At 42.3% G+C, this 17,488-nt stretch overlaps 1 protein-coding gene and 1 long non-coding RNA gene across 9 annotated transcripts in view; one reads left to right on the forward strand and one right to left on the reverse strand.

The window, feature by feature from the left end:
* Nucleotides 1-9,998: 9,998 nt before the first annotated feature.
* On the reverse strand, nt 9,999-10,980 carry LOC143690819 (uncharacterized). Of its 2 annotated transcripts, none has more exons than XR_013179203.1 (2): nt 10,840-10,980; nt 9,999-10,425 (listed from the first exon to the last, which is right to left on the reverse strand). It is a non-coding gene; the product is annotated as an uncharacterized LOC143690819 (long non-coding RNA). The 2 variants fall into 2 exon arrangements; XR_013179202.1 differs by having other exon boundaries at nt 10,743-10,980.
* DESI2 (desumoylating isopeptidase 2) overlaps nt 10,005-17,488 on the forward strand; it is an 89,569-nt gene continuing 82,085 nt past the window's right edge. For 2 of the 7 annotated variants that reach the window (XM_077168501.1, XM_077168503.1), the window contains exon 1: nt 10,005-10,304. Coding sequence is in view for 4 of the 7 variants with exons in the window: in XM_077168503.1 (XP_077024618.1) it covers nt 10,263-10,304 (42 nt within the window). In the remaining 3 variants the exon portion in view is untranslated. Of the gene's footprint in view, nt 10,305-10,338; nt 11,173-17,488 lie in introns of those variants that run through there. The other 5 variants (XM_077168498.1, XM_077168497.1, XM_077168499.1 and 2 more) reach the window with 5 other exon arrangements.

Genomic DNA, 17,488 nt, shown 5'->3' on the forward strand with positions numbered 1-17,488 from the left:
AGGCCCAAGACCAGGGGATCCACCAGTTTTATCATATACCACACCATCCAGAAGAAGCAGCCTCTCAGAACTCTGGAACAGACTTCTAAAGGTACAACTAAAGTGCCAGCTCAGAGTAAATAATCTGTAAGAATAAGGTGTAATCCTTGAGGAACGCAGTATATTTATTAAATAAGAGCCTTTTGTATGGCACTGAATCTCCAATAGGAAGAATACATGGGTCCAGAACTGAGGAGTGGAACAGGACTAGCTCCACGGATCATGGCTCCCAATTACCCAAAGGGAGACTTTGTGCTTCCTATCCATGAAGTTCTGGGCTCTGCAGGGTTGGAGGTCCTGGTCCTGAAAAATGGTGCACAGTTACCAAAGAGCACAGCCAGGATCCCATTGAACTATAAGCTATGACTACTTCCAGGGCACTTTGGACTCCTTTGTGCCCAGGGACAAGCAGATAAGAAAAAGAGTCATACTGGTAGGGCAAGTGACCCCAATCAGCAGGAGGAAGTAGGGCTGCTATGAAACAATCAGATATTTTACACAATCAGAAATACATACATATGTCAAGCCATTGAAAAAAGTCCCTAAAAATCAGGACTGATTGATTTTAGGTCATCTTGCCACACTTCCATAGATTTGGCTGGTAAGGAGACAAGAAGCCTAAATGGATTTTACAGTTTATTATTTACAGCATAGCAGACAGCATGAACGTCTTGTTTGCATCTGTTCCCATTGCCTCCAGGTCCCATAGGGATGATGTGGAGGCAGACCCAAGTAGATGCTATGCACATGGCCGAGGAACACTAATCTTAGGAAAACCCCAATTTTACAAGGGGACTGCTAGCGAACTTGTCCAGCCTTTGACCTAAAAGAAGACATTCTTATTATCCTCATCAGAAACAAATTGCCCTCTGACCTCAAGGGAGACATTATCTCTACCTTCAAAGGTTGTTTGAGCAGATCTAAAATCTGTCATGAGACATGCAGAAATTACATGGAGAACTGCCTTGCAATAGTATGGAACCCAACGATCCATTTGGGCATCTCCCAGTACTCTTTTGTCTCATTGTAACTGCACGTGGACATATGTTCATCTGCTCCAAACTGAGCAGAGTATTTAAATTAAATGCTCAGATCCTTCAGAAATGAATATTTAGATCACACCTCCAGGTAAGCCACCAACAGGTGATGGTAGAAAATGATGAGAATTTAGAATGGATAGAGGAGGGAGAGGATGAGTACCAGTTGCAGCAATAGGGCTGTGATATATCTCATTGGCATCCCAATTCTGAGGTTTCACTCCGGAAGAAAGGCCCATGGGAACCTGGAGAAACAGCTTCCTATATATGTGTGAAGAAGTAGATGTGCATGGTACAAGAGCTGGACTGTGTAGGTCATAATACACCTCTCAGAACTCCTACTAAGGGAGCATAACTAACCAAGGAATCCAGCCTCTGCCCTCTGAAATCCACTGTTAGGTTTGTACTGAGGCCATCTCTTCTACAGACCGCTCCTGGCCAATGACTTAGTATGGCAAAGACACTATGGCAAATTCAGTCCTGATAGATACAAGACTCCTTTGTCAGCAACTTTTCCCTTAGAGTGCAGGGCAATCTAGGTTATTTCCATCCAATCATCTCTCTCTATTTCCTTCACTCAAGGTAAGTCGAGACTTGCATTGTGGTCTGACAGCTCTCCTAGCCTTCTTCAGCCCTTTCCTATTTTCTTTCACATTAGCATGCCCCCTAATAAAATCCTTGAATGTTTAATCTCATTTTGACATCTATGTCTCAGATGACCGTGACTGAAACATGGTTCTCAGTACTTCTATATTTCGGTAGTGAAGTTATCAGCTGAAAACCAGGTATTGGAGATATGAAGAGAGAAGAAAAAGGAAAAGAAATAGAGAATAAAAGTAATTTTACCAAGGAAATAGAAGATTTTTGGACAGTTATGAGGACACACATGAAATGTGTGGTCATTAAAGTGAAACTGTTGCTAAGGTTCTATGTTTTTTTCATAACTAGATTTAGCCACTTTAGTACAGCAAAGAGTAATGGGAGAATTGGGTCTGAATGATTTAGTTTTGTCAAGTGATTACAAAACGCAAGGAAGTATATTCAATTAAATAATTATATAGACTCTAAACTAAGTAAGAGGAAAAGTAAGAAAATCTCCAATTCAATGGACTGGAGATTACAGTGTGATTGAAGTCTTGCTAACAGTATGGGCACTATAGCATAATTGAGCTGAAAAGTTAGGAAATAATGTTCAGAGAATGGAATCTTTGGTATCAAGATGTTAGAGCTAATCTAGTTATCAATCATGTCAAGGTCTAGGGTATAGTGGGGGCTGAGGTGGAATACAGGGAAAAGACAAGGAACTTAAAGGTCAAGGGAAATTGAGTCTCGGTTGATTTTTGAAGTCACCAAGATGGAGTGACCAGAAATTCAGCAGAAGACAGAAGGAAGGTGTATTAGTTAGGGTTCTCTAGAGAAACAGAATCAACAGGGAATACTCAAAAATATAAAATTTATAAAAGTGTCTCACGTGACCATGGGAACACAGAGTCCAAAATCCACGGAGCAGGCTGTGAAGCTGATGATTCCAATGGAGGGTCTGGATGAACTCCACAGGAGTGGCTCACCAGCTGAAACAGGAAGAGCCTGTCTCTTCTGAATCCTCCTTAAAAGACTTCCAGTGATCAGATTAAGCATTACTCATTGCAAAAGACACTCCCCTTTCACTGATTACAAATGGAATCAGCTGTGGATGTAGCTGACATGATCATGATTTAATTCTATGAAATGCCCTCATTGCAACAGACAGGCCAGCATTTGCCCAACCAAACAGGTACCACCACTTGGCCAAGTTGACACATGAACCTGACCATGACAGTCCACCCGTTGTCAACTTGGCAGCTATACATACCACCTTAAACCATACCTAATTTCTAAATAAAAAACAATAAAACACACATTTTTTTCTTTCACCTAACAATACTCAACCGTCCTGCATATAACTGGAAACACATTAAATCTGGAAACTCAGTAATGGAAATGCATTAAATTTGCACCCAGAATAGGGCGCAAATCCTTGGGTGATATTCATTCTTAAACTTGATATCTTACAACTTAAATAGTATAACATGAACAAAACAGCATTACAGTCCTTGTTTCTGTAACTGATCATGTGGTCAAAGTTCATATTTATCATTACCTTCTTCCACTACCCATTTCATGTTCCCTTTACCCTCAGCAAGCACTTCAGCTGGCCATGGTTCTTTGCCTGGAGGTGTGACCCAAACCTTTATTCCTGAAGTTTCAGAGCCATTGGTAGTTCTGCCTGGATTGGGTTATTGCAGTTTTCCATTGATTTTAATCACAGGGCATGGTAATATTAAAAGACGCCCTAGGGGATCTCCTATATTCCAAGAAAACTCTTCTTTACCTCCATTATGTAGTTGCAGTCCTACTTCCCCCTGATAGTCAGGGCCAATCACCCCAGACAATAATGTAAACCCCTTCTTGGCTTGTTGATCCAGTGGCATAAATAGCCCAAACTGACCAGGTGCCAGTCTTAACTTCCAGTTCAGTGGAATCATTGTTGTTTCTCCTGGAGCAAGCACTCCTCATTTTGGAACTAAAATCTGTACACCAGCAGAGCTCAGGGTCGCAGGGACAGGAAGCAAAAATTTTCCTAGTGGATCACTAGGGGGGATGTGAGTGATGCCACTCCCAATTCCACCCCTTGGTTCCTGGACCCATGGATCCTGGCTATGAGAGAAACAACACCATACAGCGGACGCTGATTCAGAGCATATACAGCTTCCTGAAGAACATTACCCTAGCCTTTCAAGGTATTCCCACCTAGTTGGCACCATAATTGAGTTTTCAAAAGGCCATTCCACCGTTCTATCAATCCAGCTGCTTCTGGATGATGGGGAACATGGTAAGACCAGAGAATTCCATGAGCATGTGCCCATTCCCGCACTTCATTTGCTGTGAAGTGTGTTCCTTGATCAGAAGCAATGCTATGTGGAATACCATGACGATGGATAAGGCATTCTATAAGCCCACGGATGGTAGTTTTGGCAGAAGTATTGCGTGCAGGGAAAGCAAACCCATATCCAGAGTATGTGTCTATTCCAGTTAGAACAAATCACTGCCCCTTCCATGAAGGGAGTGGTCCAATGTAATCAACCTGCCACCATGTAGCTGGCTGGTCACCTCGGGGTGGAATATAGGAGATCCCCTAGGGTGTCTTTTAGTATTACCATGCCCTATGATTAAAATCAATGGAAAACTGCAACAACCCAATCCAGGCAGAACTACTAATGGCTCTGAAATTTCAGGAATGAAGGTTTGGGTCACCCCACCAGGCAAAGAACCATAGCCAGCTGAAGTGCTTGCTGAGGGTAAAGAGAATATGGTGCCATATTGGGGGCTGAGTATAGGTCTCTGCTGCTGGCAGATTGGACACTCAGCAGTGGCTTTAGCCAAGTGACCCTTGGTGAGTGGAAGTCCATGTTACTGAGCCCATGCATAACCTCCATCCCTACCACCGTGACCACTTTGTTCATAAGCCCAATGGGCAATGACAGGAGTTGCTGGGGAAAGAGGCTGACTGGTATCCACAGAACGGGTCATCTTATCCACTTGATTATTAAAACCTTCCTCTGCTGAAGTCACCATGTGGTGTGCATTCACACAGGACACAAATATGTTCATGTTTTTAGCCCACTCAGAAAGGTCTATTCACATACTTCTTCCCCAGACCTCTTTGTCACCAATTTTCCAATAATGGTCTTTCCAAGTCCCTGACCATCCAGCCAAACCATTAGCAACAGCCCATGAGTTAGTATACAAATGAACCTCTGGCCAGTTTTCCTTCCAAGCAAAATTAACAACCAGGTGCATTGCTCAAAGTTCTGTCCACTGGGAGGATTTCCCCCACCACTGTCCTTCAAGGACACCCCAGAAAGGGGTTGTAGTGCTGCAGCTGTCCACTTTTGGGTGGTACCTGCATATCGTGCTGAACCATCTGTAAACCAGGCCCGAGTTTTCTCTTCCTCAGTCAATTCACTATAAGGAACTTCCCAAGAGGCAATAACTCTGGTCTGGGAAAGAGAAGGTAATGTGGCAGGAGTGAAGACCATGGGCATTTCGGCCACTTCTTCATGTAACTTACTTGTACCTGTAGGACCTTCTCTGGCCCTATCTCGTATATACCATTTCCATTTTACAATAGAGTGCTGCTGCGCATGCCCAACTTTATGGCTTGGTGGGTCAGACAACACCCAGCTCATAATAGGCAACTCAGGTCTCAGGGTAACTTGGTGGCCCATGGTTAAGCGTTCAGTCTCTACTAAGGCACAGTACCAGGCCAGAAGCTGTTTCTCAAAAGGAGAGTAGTTATCTGCAGCAGATGGTAAGGCTTTGCTCCAAAATCCTAAGGGTCCGCATTGTGATTCTCCTATAGGGGCCTGCCAAAGGCATTTCTATTTGCCACTGACACTTCCAGCACCATTGGATCTGCTGGATCATATGGCCCAAGTGGCAGAGCAGCTTGTACAGCAGCCTGGACCTGTCGCAGAGCCTCCTCTTGTTCAGGTCCCCACTCAAAATTAGCAGCTTTTCTGGTCACTTGATAAATGGGCTGGAATAGCACACCCAAATGAGGAATATGTCGTCACCAAAATCCAAAAGACCAACTAGGCGTGGTGCCTCTTTTTCAGTCGCAGGAGGGGCCAGATGCAGCAACTTACCTTCCACCTTAGAAGGGATATCTCGACATGCCCCACACCACTGGACACCTAGAAATTTCACTGAGGTGGAAGTCCCCTGTATTTTTGTTGGATTTATCTCCCATCCTCTGACACGCAAATTCCTTACCAGTAAGTCTAGAGTAGTTGCTACTTCTTGCTCACTAGGTCCAATTAACATGATATCATCAATATAATGGACCAGTGTGGTGTCTTGTGGGAGGGAGAAATGATCAAGGTCCCTGCGGACAAGATTATGACATAGAGCTGGGGAATTGATATACCCCTGAGGTAGGACAGTGAACCTATATTGCTGACCTTGCCAGCTGAAAGTAAACTGTTTCTAGTGGTCCTTACTAATAGCTATTGAGAAAAAAGCATTTGCCAGATCAATAGCTGCATACCAGGTACCAGGGGATGTATTGATTTGCTCAAGCAATGATACCACATCTGGAACAGCAGCTGCAATTGGAGTGACCACCTGGTTGAGCTTACAATAATACACTGTCATCCTCCGAGACCCATCTGTTTTCTGCACAGGCCAAATAGGAGAGTTAAATGGGGATGTGGTGGGAATCGCCACCCCTGCATCCTTCAAGTCCTTAAGACTGGTAGTAATCTCTGCAATCCCTCCAGGAATCCAGTATTGCTTCTGATTTACTATTTTGCTTGGTAGGGGCAGTTCTAGTGGCTTCCACTTGGCCTTTCCCACCATAATAGCCCTCACTGCACGAGTTAGAGAGCCCATGTGGGGATTCTGCCAGTTGCTTAGTATGTCTATACCAATTATACATTCTGGAACTGGGGAAATAACTACAGAATGGGTCCGGGGGCCAACTGGACCCACTGTGAGACGGACCTGAGCTAAAACTCCATTGATCACCTGGCCTCCATGAGCCCCCACTCTGACTGGTGGACCTGGGTGATGTTTTGGGTCCTCTGGAATTAATGTCACTTCTGAACCAGTGTCTAACAATCCCCGAAATATCTGATCCTTTCCTTTTTCCCAATGCACAGTTACCCTGGTAAAGGGCTGTTGGTCTCCTTGGGGAAGGCTTGGAGGAAGATTAACAGTATAAATTTGTGGCAGTGTAACAGAGTTCTCCCCCAAAGGGACCTGGCCTCCCCTTCATTGAAGGGGCTCTGGATCTGTAAACTGTTTCAAGTCTGGAAATTGATTAAGGGGCCGTGACTCTGTGTTTCTGTAATTCAGGTTAGACTTCTGTTCACTTGACCTAGAACTCTTTTGTTTATACAGCTCGAATAAGAATTTAGTAGACTGCCCTTCTATTGTATTTCTAGGTACCCCATGATTTACTAGCCAATGCCAGAAATCTCTGTGAGTCATATAATTTTGACGCCTGCTTTGAGTTTGCTGTCTATTATAACAGCCATGTCTACCCTGTCTTTGGCGATTAAGTGCTGCTACCTGTTGTTACAACCTGTTACACCTGTTGTTGTATCAGCAACAGGAAACACACATTCCAGTAGAGAAGGCCAGTAAGCTGCAAGTTATATAGACTAGCACTCTGAAGAGAGAAGGGCATTGGAGATGGAGATATGACACATGAACACATATATGTGATATGTACCACACTGTGAACATGGATGAGATCACAATGGAGAAAGGGAGAATGTGCAGAGTAAAAGAGAAATAAACCAGCAGTTTAAGCCTCAGAGTAGTACAGTCAGGACTAAATGATAGTACCTTTTCTTCACATCCATAATTTATTCAATTGGGTTACATGGGGAGAATGTCACAGTGGGGAAAGGAAGTGAAGCAGCTGTACACACAAAAACAAATTTTAGAACTTTATACACAACCTCAATCTGAGGACAGTTAAATAACAATGATACACACTACATTACTGGCACTCAACATGCCTGACAATTCAAGTGTGTTTCCCTGGTATATTTATTTTCCCACTCTCCCAAATTACTATTTTGTCTTCTCCTTCAACACTCTACATCCTTCCCCTCACCTCTCACCTGCCAATCTTGCCTCATAATTCACTGAGAAAATCATAGCAAACGAGAAAAGAAAGATTTCATTTCCCTTATCTCAAACTTTCCAATCTGCCTGCATCTTATCCATTATTCTGCCTTCCATGCCATCACTATGGATAAAGCATGCCTCCTATTAAAGACTAACCCCTCTTGTGCATCCTCTCCCCTTCTTACTGTGCCCTTGCAATTATCCCTTATCTCCTACATTATCAATTTCTCTGTTTACAAACAAGTATACCCCAATAGCTTTCATCTTTAAAATGACTACAGAGCCCTATCCAGACTGCCCCAAAGTGCCTACAGTTGTCTTTATTTCCTCATTTTATATTCATTCCTCAACTATTCCTGCTGTTCTTTTCATTCATCTCCTCCCCTACAACTGCTTAACAGTAAAGTCAAAGTCACCTTCTAACATGCAGTTTTGGAATAGCTTCCTATATGGTAGTTTTAGCCACGTAATCACTCCCAAAACTTCATGCCTTAAAACAACATTTCTTACATTATGAAGGTCGGTTGTGCCATTCTTCTGGTCAGGGCTGGCTTGCTAGGCAGGGTTGGTATAGAACCTCACTCCCATGACTGGCAGTTAGGTAGAACTCAGCTGGGTTGCAGTAATGATTTGACTATGTGTCCCTTATCACCCATAAAGCTAGCTCAAATTTATTAATATGGTTGTGGTCACAAGATTCCCAAATCAGCAGAGGGCAAACCCCAAATTACAAGTGTTTTTCAAGCCTCTGCTTGCATTATGTTTGCTACTATCCTTTTGGGAAAAGCAAGTCATAGGCCAATACAGTTTCTGTGCAGAGATATGACCAACGGGTGCGGATAGAAGGATGAGAATAATTTGTGGTCATTTTTACAATTTACCACACTGATCTTCCTGTTTCTACCTCTGCCAGTCTAAAATCCATTTCCCAGGTAGCAATCACAAGTCATCTTTTTACGACACAAACACAATTATTCACTCCCTGATCCAAAACCCTCCCGTTTTCACTTAAAATCTAAACCCTATTACGACTTTTAAAAGCCCTACATGGCCTGGCTTCTGCATACCTGTTTACCTAATATCATCATCTCCTTATCCACCATGCTCCAGCCAATGGGTCTTTTGTTCCCCTGAATACAGCAAGCTCCTTTCTGATTCAGGATCTTTACACTTGCTGTCACATTTGACTAGAATACTTATCCCCCTGATATTCCAAGATTGACTTTTTATTATTCGGATCTCAGTTCAAAGCTCACCTCAGTCAGTGCGGACAATCAAGTCATTCACTCTCCATCACTTCACCCTATATTCATTCACCCTATTTTGTGTCTCCCCTCTTGTTTATCAGTGCATGCCGAGGGTTTATGCAACTGCCTGGCATACGGTAGGCACACAACAAATATTTGTTGAATGAATGCAAAAGCACGTACTATTTGCTAGGGTTGTGCTAATCGGTGGATACTGTATTGTGTTCCCAACTCAGCAGGACAGTTTCACAAAATGCACAATTCCATACCGAAGATTAACTGGATATACCTTACTCCCCACACCCCACCTTCCTCTATTCCTACCCCTCTTCCTACGAAAAAATAAAAGTGAGGTGGGGATTTGGAAAACTTAGGGTCCTCCAGCGACAGTTCGTTGCCATCATCGAGCTCAAAGTGACATAAATTCAAAACAGCAACACCAGCAAACAGAGGTTGAAGGTGAGAAGAATTCCCGCGCGCCAAGGGCAGGCGACCACGAATACCACGGCAAATCCAAAGCGCTGTATTCTGGGAGATGAAGTCTTCCGGGGAGACCAGGTCTAGAAGATCCGGTACCCCCGCTGCATGCTGGGAGCTGAAATCGCCTAGGGAGCCCAGGTCTAGAAGATCCGGTACCCCCGCTGCATACTAGGAGCCGAAGTCTCCCGGGTAGGCCAGGTCTAGAAGATCCGGTACCCGCGCTGCATGCTAGGAGCTGTAGTCAAGGACTAGGAATACGCAGCGACGAATACCCTTGTGGCTGAGACTCCGCCTCCGCGCTTCAAGCCGCAAGCCGTGCAGTCTGCACTGCATCCTGGGAACTGTAGTCTTTCTGGGACCTTGCGCTTTTAGGACTCACAGGCGCTGAGGCTGCGGCCATTTTAAGTCTGGAGGTGCGGCGGCAAAGTACCAGGGCGCAGGCGGCTTCAGGCCCGGCGCCGGGCCGGCCCCGCCCTCGGGCGCCGGGTGCCCGCCCCTCGCTCAGGCCCCGCCTTTCCCCACGTGTCTGCCGCCTAGGGGAGGAGCCTGAGCTGGAGCGGGCTGGCCATCTGACCGGCCCCGTCGGCGCAGAGGGCTTCAGTCGGCGGTCCCCCGGAGCGGCTTCGTCTCCCCATGCTCCAGCCTCGACTGTCGCGGGCCGGGCTGTGTGCTTAGTGCCCGGCTCGGGCCCCCCGAAGCGCCCGCGGGGGTGGGAGCGGCCTCTGGCTCCGCTCTGTCGGAGCGGCTTGAGGACGAGGCGGCGGCCGCGGGGAGGAGAATGGGGGCTAACCAGTTAGTGGTGCTCAACGTGTACGACATGGTGAGTGCGGCCCCTGGCGGCCCTGAGCCCCCGGCCCAGGCCGGCATCCTCTCGCCGGTCGGGCTCGGACCCTGGTCCCCAAGCGCTTGCTGGTTTGCGTCTCCACCACAAGCTTAGTTCTCTGTGGATGGGGGAAGGGGGGTGTATTATTTTTTAATCCTCGTACACGTCGACGTGCCTCCTAGTGCTGCTCAGTCAACCCGAGGACTTTGGCCGTGGCTCGGGTCGGGTCGAACCTTTCCCACGCCCTCGGCTTGGCCGGGTCCTGGCGCTGGGCCCGACCCCTTGGCCAACGAGCGGTGCCCGTTCTGAAAAGCCGCTGCCGCAATTCCCACCCCACTACCACCTGGATCCCGGGGTACCCCCTCTTCCCCCTGATTCGATTGCCTGCCCTTTTCCTCTCTGCTTCTACTGAGACTTAAATCGCTTAGTACCTACGTCTTCAAAAACTCCCAAGCCCCTCTAAGTCCAGAAAGTCACAGCTTGGCGGTGCCCATTCTAGAATCTTTTCAAAGGTGAACGGAAGCCAACACACCCTCGCCTCCTTGGCAACTTCGTTAAAATGAATGAGGCTGAAATCTATCAAGATTATAGCCCCGCTGAATTATTTACGAGGTCATGGTGGTGCTCCTTTCCTAGATTCTGAAGACCACTTTACAGGTGATGCAACAGGTAGATGACGTGATAGGAAAGAGAAGGGAACTTGTCTATTATGTCATCGAACTTATTAGTAGTGCAAGCACACAGAATAGAGTCCAAGGACTGGTTTGCCTTAACGTTGCAATTGAAATACTCCAAGAAAAAGCGCCAGAAGAGAAACGTTGTTGAAGTTAGATGCATGCTTGGTTTGTTTGCTTTTGGTTAATTAGTAAGTTTCTAAATGTATAGTGTCATGTGTCGAATAGAAAGGGATTCCCCATACCTTATCTAGGAATTATGTCAGGAAGATTTAGGGATTGCCTGTGACTGTCCTTGGTTGAGTTCTTATCTGAGGGTGGAGGTTAAAGGAAATGTGTTAAAGCTTTGAGGAAATTGAAGCTTGTTAGAAAATTTCACAGAGAAAAATCAAACTAGAGATCCTAGAAAAGCATGGCACTTTGTAGTCTTTGGCTTATGTTACTAGTTAGGAAAACTCTAGATTGAAACTTTTTGAGTTCAACTAGGCACCTTTATTTTTCAAGATTTTTTTTTTTATTGCTTTTATACTGTTTCTGTGCACCACCTCCACCTTCCAGAGTGATCTGAATATATTCTCCACACTTGAGAGCATTTAAAATCCTGTTTAAATTAGGAATATGCAACGACCAGAAGCCACTGTTTCAGGGGCTTAAATCTGTGAGGGTAAACAAAGAGAAAGGTTTAAGCTTTTTAAATAAAACTGAAAATACACTCTTTTTTGTCATATGATGTGTTTCTTTAGATCTTAGATATTCTATGAATCAGGAAAATCATTGCTAGTTGTGATAAACATAGGAAAAGCTAGAGATAATACTCAAACCAGTATTTTTTAAAGGAAGGAAATGTGCTGATTAACAAAGATCTTATTCCTCGTATCATGTTTATAAGGTAGATAGTTACAGAAGAAGCAGGCAAAGAAAAGGGTAAGTGACCTGCCCAGAAAATGAAAAATAGAATCTAAAATTTCTAGATCACAGTCTGAGGATACTCTCTACTGAACAATTCCCTCATTTATTTATCTTTATATTGCTTTTTCCTATCAACAAGAGATGGAGCATATGAATGTTTATCATAATAACAGATTGAATTACTAGACTTCTAGTGAACTTGCCCTTCTATATTCTTTCAAGGGTCTTAGGTCTGTATTTTATGCCGCTAATTCAGCAACCTATAATTATTTTAATTTTAATTCTATATAGGCCACAAAGATAAGTTTTCTTTAAAGAATTTAGAATATCATAGGAAAGGTACAAGAATAGTAACAATTCTAGAGAGGATAGAATGATTTTGATAAGAGCAGAAACAGATTCCAGAGAGGAGAGTACTTGTGGTTGTAGGCTCAGGAAATGCTGGGAAAATATTAAGGGGTGAAACTTGGAAGGATTGATAGGATCTCCATGAGTAGAGAACAAACAGATGAGCAAAATGGCAGGAGTAGAAAAACGTGGGTTGTATTTGGGAAATAGCAGCTGATCTGGTATAACTAGATGTACACATGAAATACAAAGCTGCAAGTTTGATTAGAACTTGAATAGATGTGGCTTAAGTGAAGGACTTGAGATGGGGGGAGGTGTTCTCTGGGCCAGGGCAAACCATTTGAAACTTTCATGGCGGGGTACAGTGTGATCAGAGTTGTGATTTGGAATTAAGATCAATGGGTTAGGTATAAATTTTTGTGTATTACACTCATTTTTCTCAAGTCACTTGTTTTTGAAACATTTTTTTTTGCTTGATGCCAAGGGTAAATTCTTTTTATCTTTGTTAGTACTTCCTATTCATCATAAGCCCTTTGATGAGAGTTGCTGTCATCTGTGCAGGTGTATATTAGCTATCGCATCCAAACTTTGAAAACATGAAAATCAACTTGGTTTGTGGTTATAATCACTGTTTTTAGGAATTTCTTGCTGTGTGTCCTTGTGATTTTCTGCCCATCAGGCTGCCCCCGTTCCAATTCAGGCTGTAGTTTTGGTTGGGTGGCTGCTGGTCATTTCAATCCTTCCATAACTCTGCCACATACATGAAAGTAATGTAATCAGGGCCACCTATATTAACTTCCTTCTCATAGTATAATCCTCATAAGGTTACTCATGCATAGTGCTGCTAAATTATTGCTTGCTGCCTTCTCAGTGATTATGTTCCTCTGTGTACTTTGGGGTAATTCTACTACTAATAAAACATGCCCTGGAGTTATTTTCTGAGTCTTGGGAATGAGGTTATTCGTGTATTACTAATTTACTAGCATATATAGCAGAGAAGGTGATTCAGATCAGTTTCACTTACTGGGACAACTCTGGTGTAGTTGCTTTAACCTAAGATTAATGTGAAGGTCATTTTTCATAGACCCAGATTTTGTACTTTTCCGATTACCTTGGCTGCTAATGAATTTTTATAAAATAAAAATGTGCAGTAGTGTGATAATGTGTGCAAATTCTATAAACAAAATTCTTACTGTTTTTAAATAATAGCTCTACATCTTTGGTCTTAAAAGAATGGAAAAGATGCACTTTCTAGGACTCTTCAATAAGGAAGATTTTTGTTTGGATTTCATAACTTGACCCTCTGATGTTCATTAAACTCCTTCAAGAGAGTGTGAAGTCATACAGTTGTGGTAGTTCTGACTTTTCATACATCTGTAGATGAGATATTCAGATATTTTGAGTTCCGTGCTCATACATCTAAATATACTGAGCCTCTTCAACTTAATGACTCCATAATATCTCTAAATCAATATGTCTAGGACCAACTTTTCCTCCTCCCTTTCTTCCTTTCCCCACCTCACACTCCTACTAAAAAAATCTATCTCGGTTGGGCCACGGTGGCTCAGCAGGCAGAGTTCTCTCCTGCCATGCCAGAAACCCAGGTTCGATTCCCGGTGCCTGCCCATGCGAAAAATAAAAATATATATGTATAGAGGGAGAGAGAGAGAGAACATCAATCAGTTTTATTCCTCTACCCCAGAATGTAAAAACCCCTTTCCAGCATGAAAAAGTTAAAATGGTCATTGCCCAGATATCCCTGAAGATTGAGAGAAATATCAAATGAGAGGGAAGAGGTGTGTTCTAGTTTGCTAGCTGTCAGAATGCAATATACCAGAAACAGAATGGCTTTTAAAACGAGGAATTTAATGAGTTGCTAGTTTACAGTTCTAAGGCCGAGAAAATGTCCCAATTAGAGCAAGTTTATAGAAATGTCCAATCTAAGGCATCCAGGGAAAGATACCTTGGCTCAAGAAGGCCAGTGAAGCTCAGGGTTTCCTTCTCAAGTAGAAGGGCACATGGTGAACACAGTCAAGGTTTCTCTCTCATCTGAAAAGGCACATGGTGAACACGGTCAGGGTTCCACTCTCATCTGGAAGGACACATAGCGAACATGGCGTCATCTGCTAGGTTCTCCTGGCTCCCTGTTTCATGAAGCTCCCTGGGAGGCATTTTCCTTCTTCATCTCCAAAGGCCACTGGCTGGTGGACTCTGCTTCTTGTGGCTATGCCGTTCTGTTCTGCTCTCTCTGAATCTCCCACTCTCCAAAATGCTACCTCTTTTATAGGACTCCAGTAAACCAGTCAAGACCCACCCATATGGGTGGAGACATCTTGTCACCTAATCCAGTTTAACAACCACTCTTGACTAAATCACATCATCCAGGGAGATGATCTGATTACAGTTTCAAACATACAGTATTGAATAGGGATTATTCTACCTTTATGAAATGGGATTTCGAATAAAACATAGAGTTTCTAGAGGGCATACTTCCTTTCAAAGGAGCACAAGGTGTAACTGAGAAATAAGGATTTAACAAATAACTGTGACTACTGACTTGTTATATAGATATTTCTTTTAAGTGTCCGGTGTTTTAGAATAACCAGAAAGAAATACCTAAAGTTGTTGAAATATAATCAAATAGCCTTGATCTTTGATAAAGATTATATAAGAATATTGAAAAAAAAAAGTAACCTATGTTTGTATGGATCTACTTCTGGATGTTTTGTTTGTTCTGCTGATATATCTGTATCTTCACCCATATCTATATCTATCTGCATATAGATAGATAGATCTGTCAATACTACCTGTCTTGTGTAACCTACCCCTATTGAAATTTTTAAAATTGGGTAGTCTGCAGTTCTTGTGTCAATAAGAGGGAGGGGTTAAGGGGTATGGTATGTTTGAGTTTTTTCTTTTTTCTTGTTATTTCTTTCTCTGGAGTGACACAAATATTCTTAAAGTGATCATGGTGATGACTACACAACTGTGTGATGATACTCTGAACCACTGATTGTATCTGTTGGATGGATTGTATAGTGTGTGAAGATCCCTCACTAGAATTACATTTTAAAAATTATTATTATAAAAAAATCTACCTCATTTGTTGTAATTCTGTCTCATTTCTTCTCAGTTTCCCAATCCAGAGACCTGGGAGTAAACCTAAATCACTCTTTATTGCAAACCCTTCACAGTCACCAGTCATTGTTTCAGTTTGGTTGTTTCTATCTGAAAGTAACAGCTTGTCAATTAATGGCTTAAACTGGAAGGATATTTAAAATCCAGACACTGTTCTTAGGTTGGTTTAGCAACTTAACCAAGTCATCAAGGACCAGGACTTTACATCCTTTCACTCTGCCATCCTCACTAATTTGCCTTTTGTCTTTGGCTTGACCCTGGTAGTTGGAAAATGGTTACCATACTACCAAGTACCGTATTCAGCAGGATGTGAAGGAATACAGCGGAGGGTAGGGGCTTTCTTTACATGTACCTCTTTCTTTTATAACAGAAAGGAAAAGCTTTTCCCAAACCGCCCTTTTCCCCACCCCCAAAGAAATTATCCAGAATTGGGTCACATGTGACTGATAAATCTGAGTGGATATCTGGCTTTTCTAGTCTTTTTGGTTGTAGGTAAGGAAGGCTGGAAATAGGGACTGGCCGTTAGCTGGGGACCTGTGATGTTTGTCATATATTTTACTTCCTGAATTTTATTTAGATCATTTACCTCTCCCCATTTCCACTATTGATCTCAAGTTGGGTCCTCATTATCTGTTTGTATAATATAATATCCCCTTATTAGTTTTAATCTCTGGTATTACTTTATTTCAATCCATCTTCCATTCTGTTACCAGAGTAATCTTTCTGAAAGTAAAGATTGTGCCAATTTCTACTTAAAATTCATCTGTCAGATAAAGTATAATGCCCTTTATGATGTGGTCCCCACCTGACTACTTAAAGCACATCTCCCACCAATCCCTCACAACTTCCTACCCACCCCCACTTTATGCTCACACAATGAAATTTTTTAATTATTCAGAAAGGCTATTCTAAATTAATTCAAGCCTAAAATTCTATAAACATGTTGGTCCTGTCTGAAATGCTCTATTCTGATGCTGACCAGCTCCTGTTCCCTCTGCCTGTAGCTAAGTCTGTATTCATCAGACTTGGGTGAACTTTTGTCCCCAAATTGTATTTTCTACATATCTCAATTGCTGTTATTAGAATTCTGTGCATGCCACTAGACTGTAAGTTCCTTAATAGCATCATTCTATCACCAGTATATAGAACAGCGCTGGTCACTAGGTGTGCTGTAAATATTTATTGAATGAATTGGATTTTTTTTTCTATTTTAAAAGTTTTAAATGAGGGTGGTGGGATTTGAGCGTTCCAATGTACTTCTTTTGCTCCATTAGCATTGTGGGGGGGGGGGGTTGCCCTTACAAGTTTCTAAAATAAAACAACAAACAAAAAAATGAATAAAGGAAATATCAGCTTTTTACAATCACAAAGGCACAAGATAAAGGCTTTTACAGTCATTATCAGAGAGCAAGGCAACTGGATTATAGTTCAGAGATTTCAGGTGTTTCCCTATGTCTACTTTAATTATATCACAAAGGAAAAAAGGAATATTTATACAGCGATTCAGTAGTCATAATCATTTGTTAAATTCCTAACTTAGTAACACAAATGGGTTGAGAATTAAAAGATGGAATAAGATATGTCATGCTAACCATGATCATAAGAGAGCTAGAGTGGCTATACATAGAATGTATAGACTTTAAAACAAAAACCATTACTAGAGATAAGGAGGGATATTTTTAAATGAAAAAAGCTTAATTCATCAAAAGATATACCAATTGTAAACGTTTACATTCCCATCATTACAATCCCAGAATACATCATGTTAAAAGGGAGAGATTTTAAAGGAAATAATATTCAGTTCAACATTGTAAGTTTCAATATCCTGCTTTCAACAATGGATGTAATAACCAGGCAGAAGATGAACAAATGTATAGAATACTTCAAAAACACCATAAGTCAACTAGACCTTAAAGAAATTTATGGTTTATTCCATTTAGCAAAATCAAAATGTAAATTTTCTCATGCACATGTGGAACATTCTTAAGGATAGACCATAAAACAAACTCCAATTAATTTAAAAGAATTGACATCATGCATAGTATCTTCTCTCACTCCAATATAATTAAATTAGAAATCAATAACAAAAGAAAATTTGGGAAATTTACAAAT

The sequence above is a fragment of the Tamandua tetradactyla genome, chromosome 7, assembly GCF_023851605.1.
Source record: "Tamandua tetradactyla isolate mTamTet1 chromosome 7, mTamTet1.pri, whole genome shotgun sequence".
In the NCBI taxonomy this organism is placed as follows: Eukaryota; Metazoa; Chordata; class Mammalia; order Pilosa; family Myrmecophagidae; genus Tamandua; species Tamandua tetradactyla.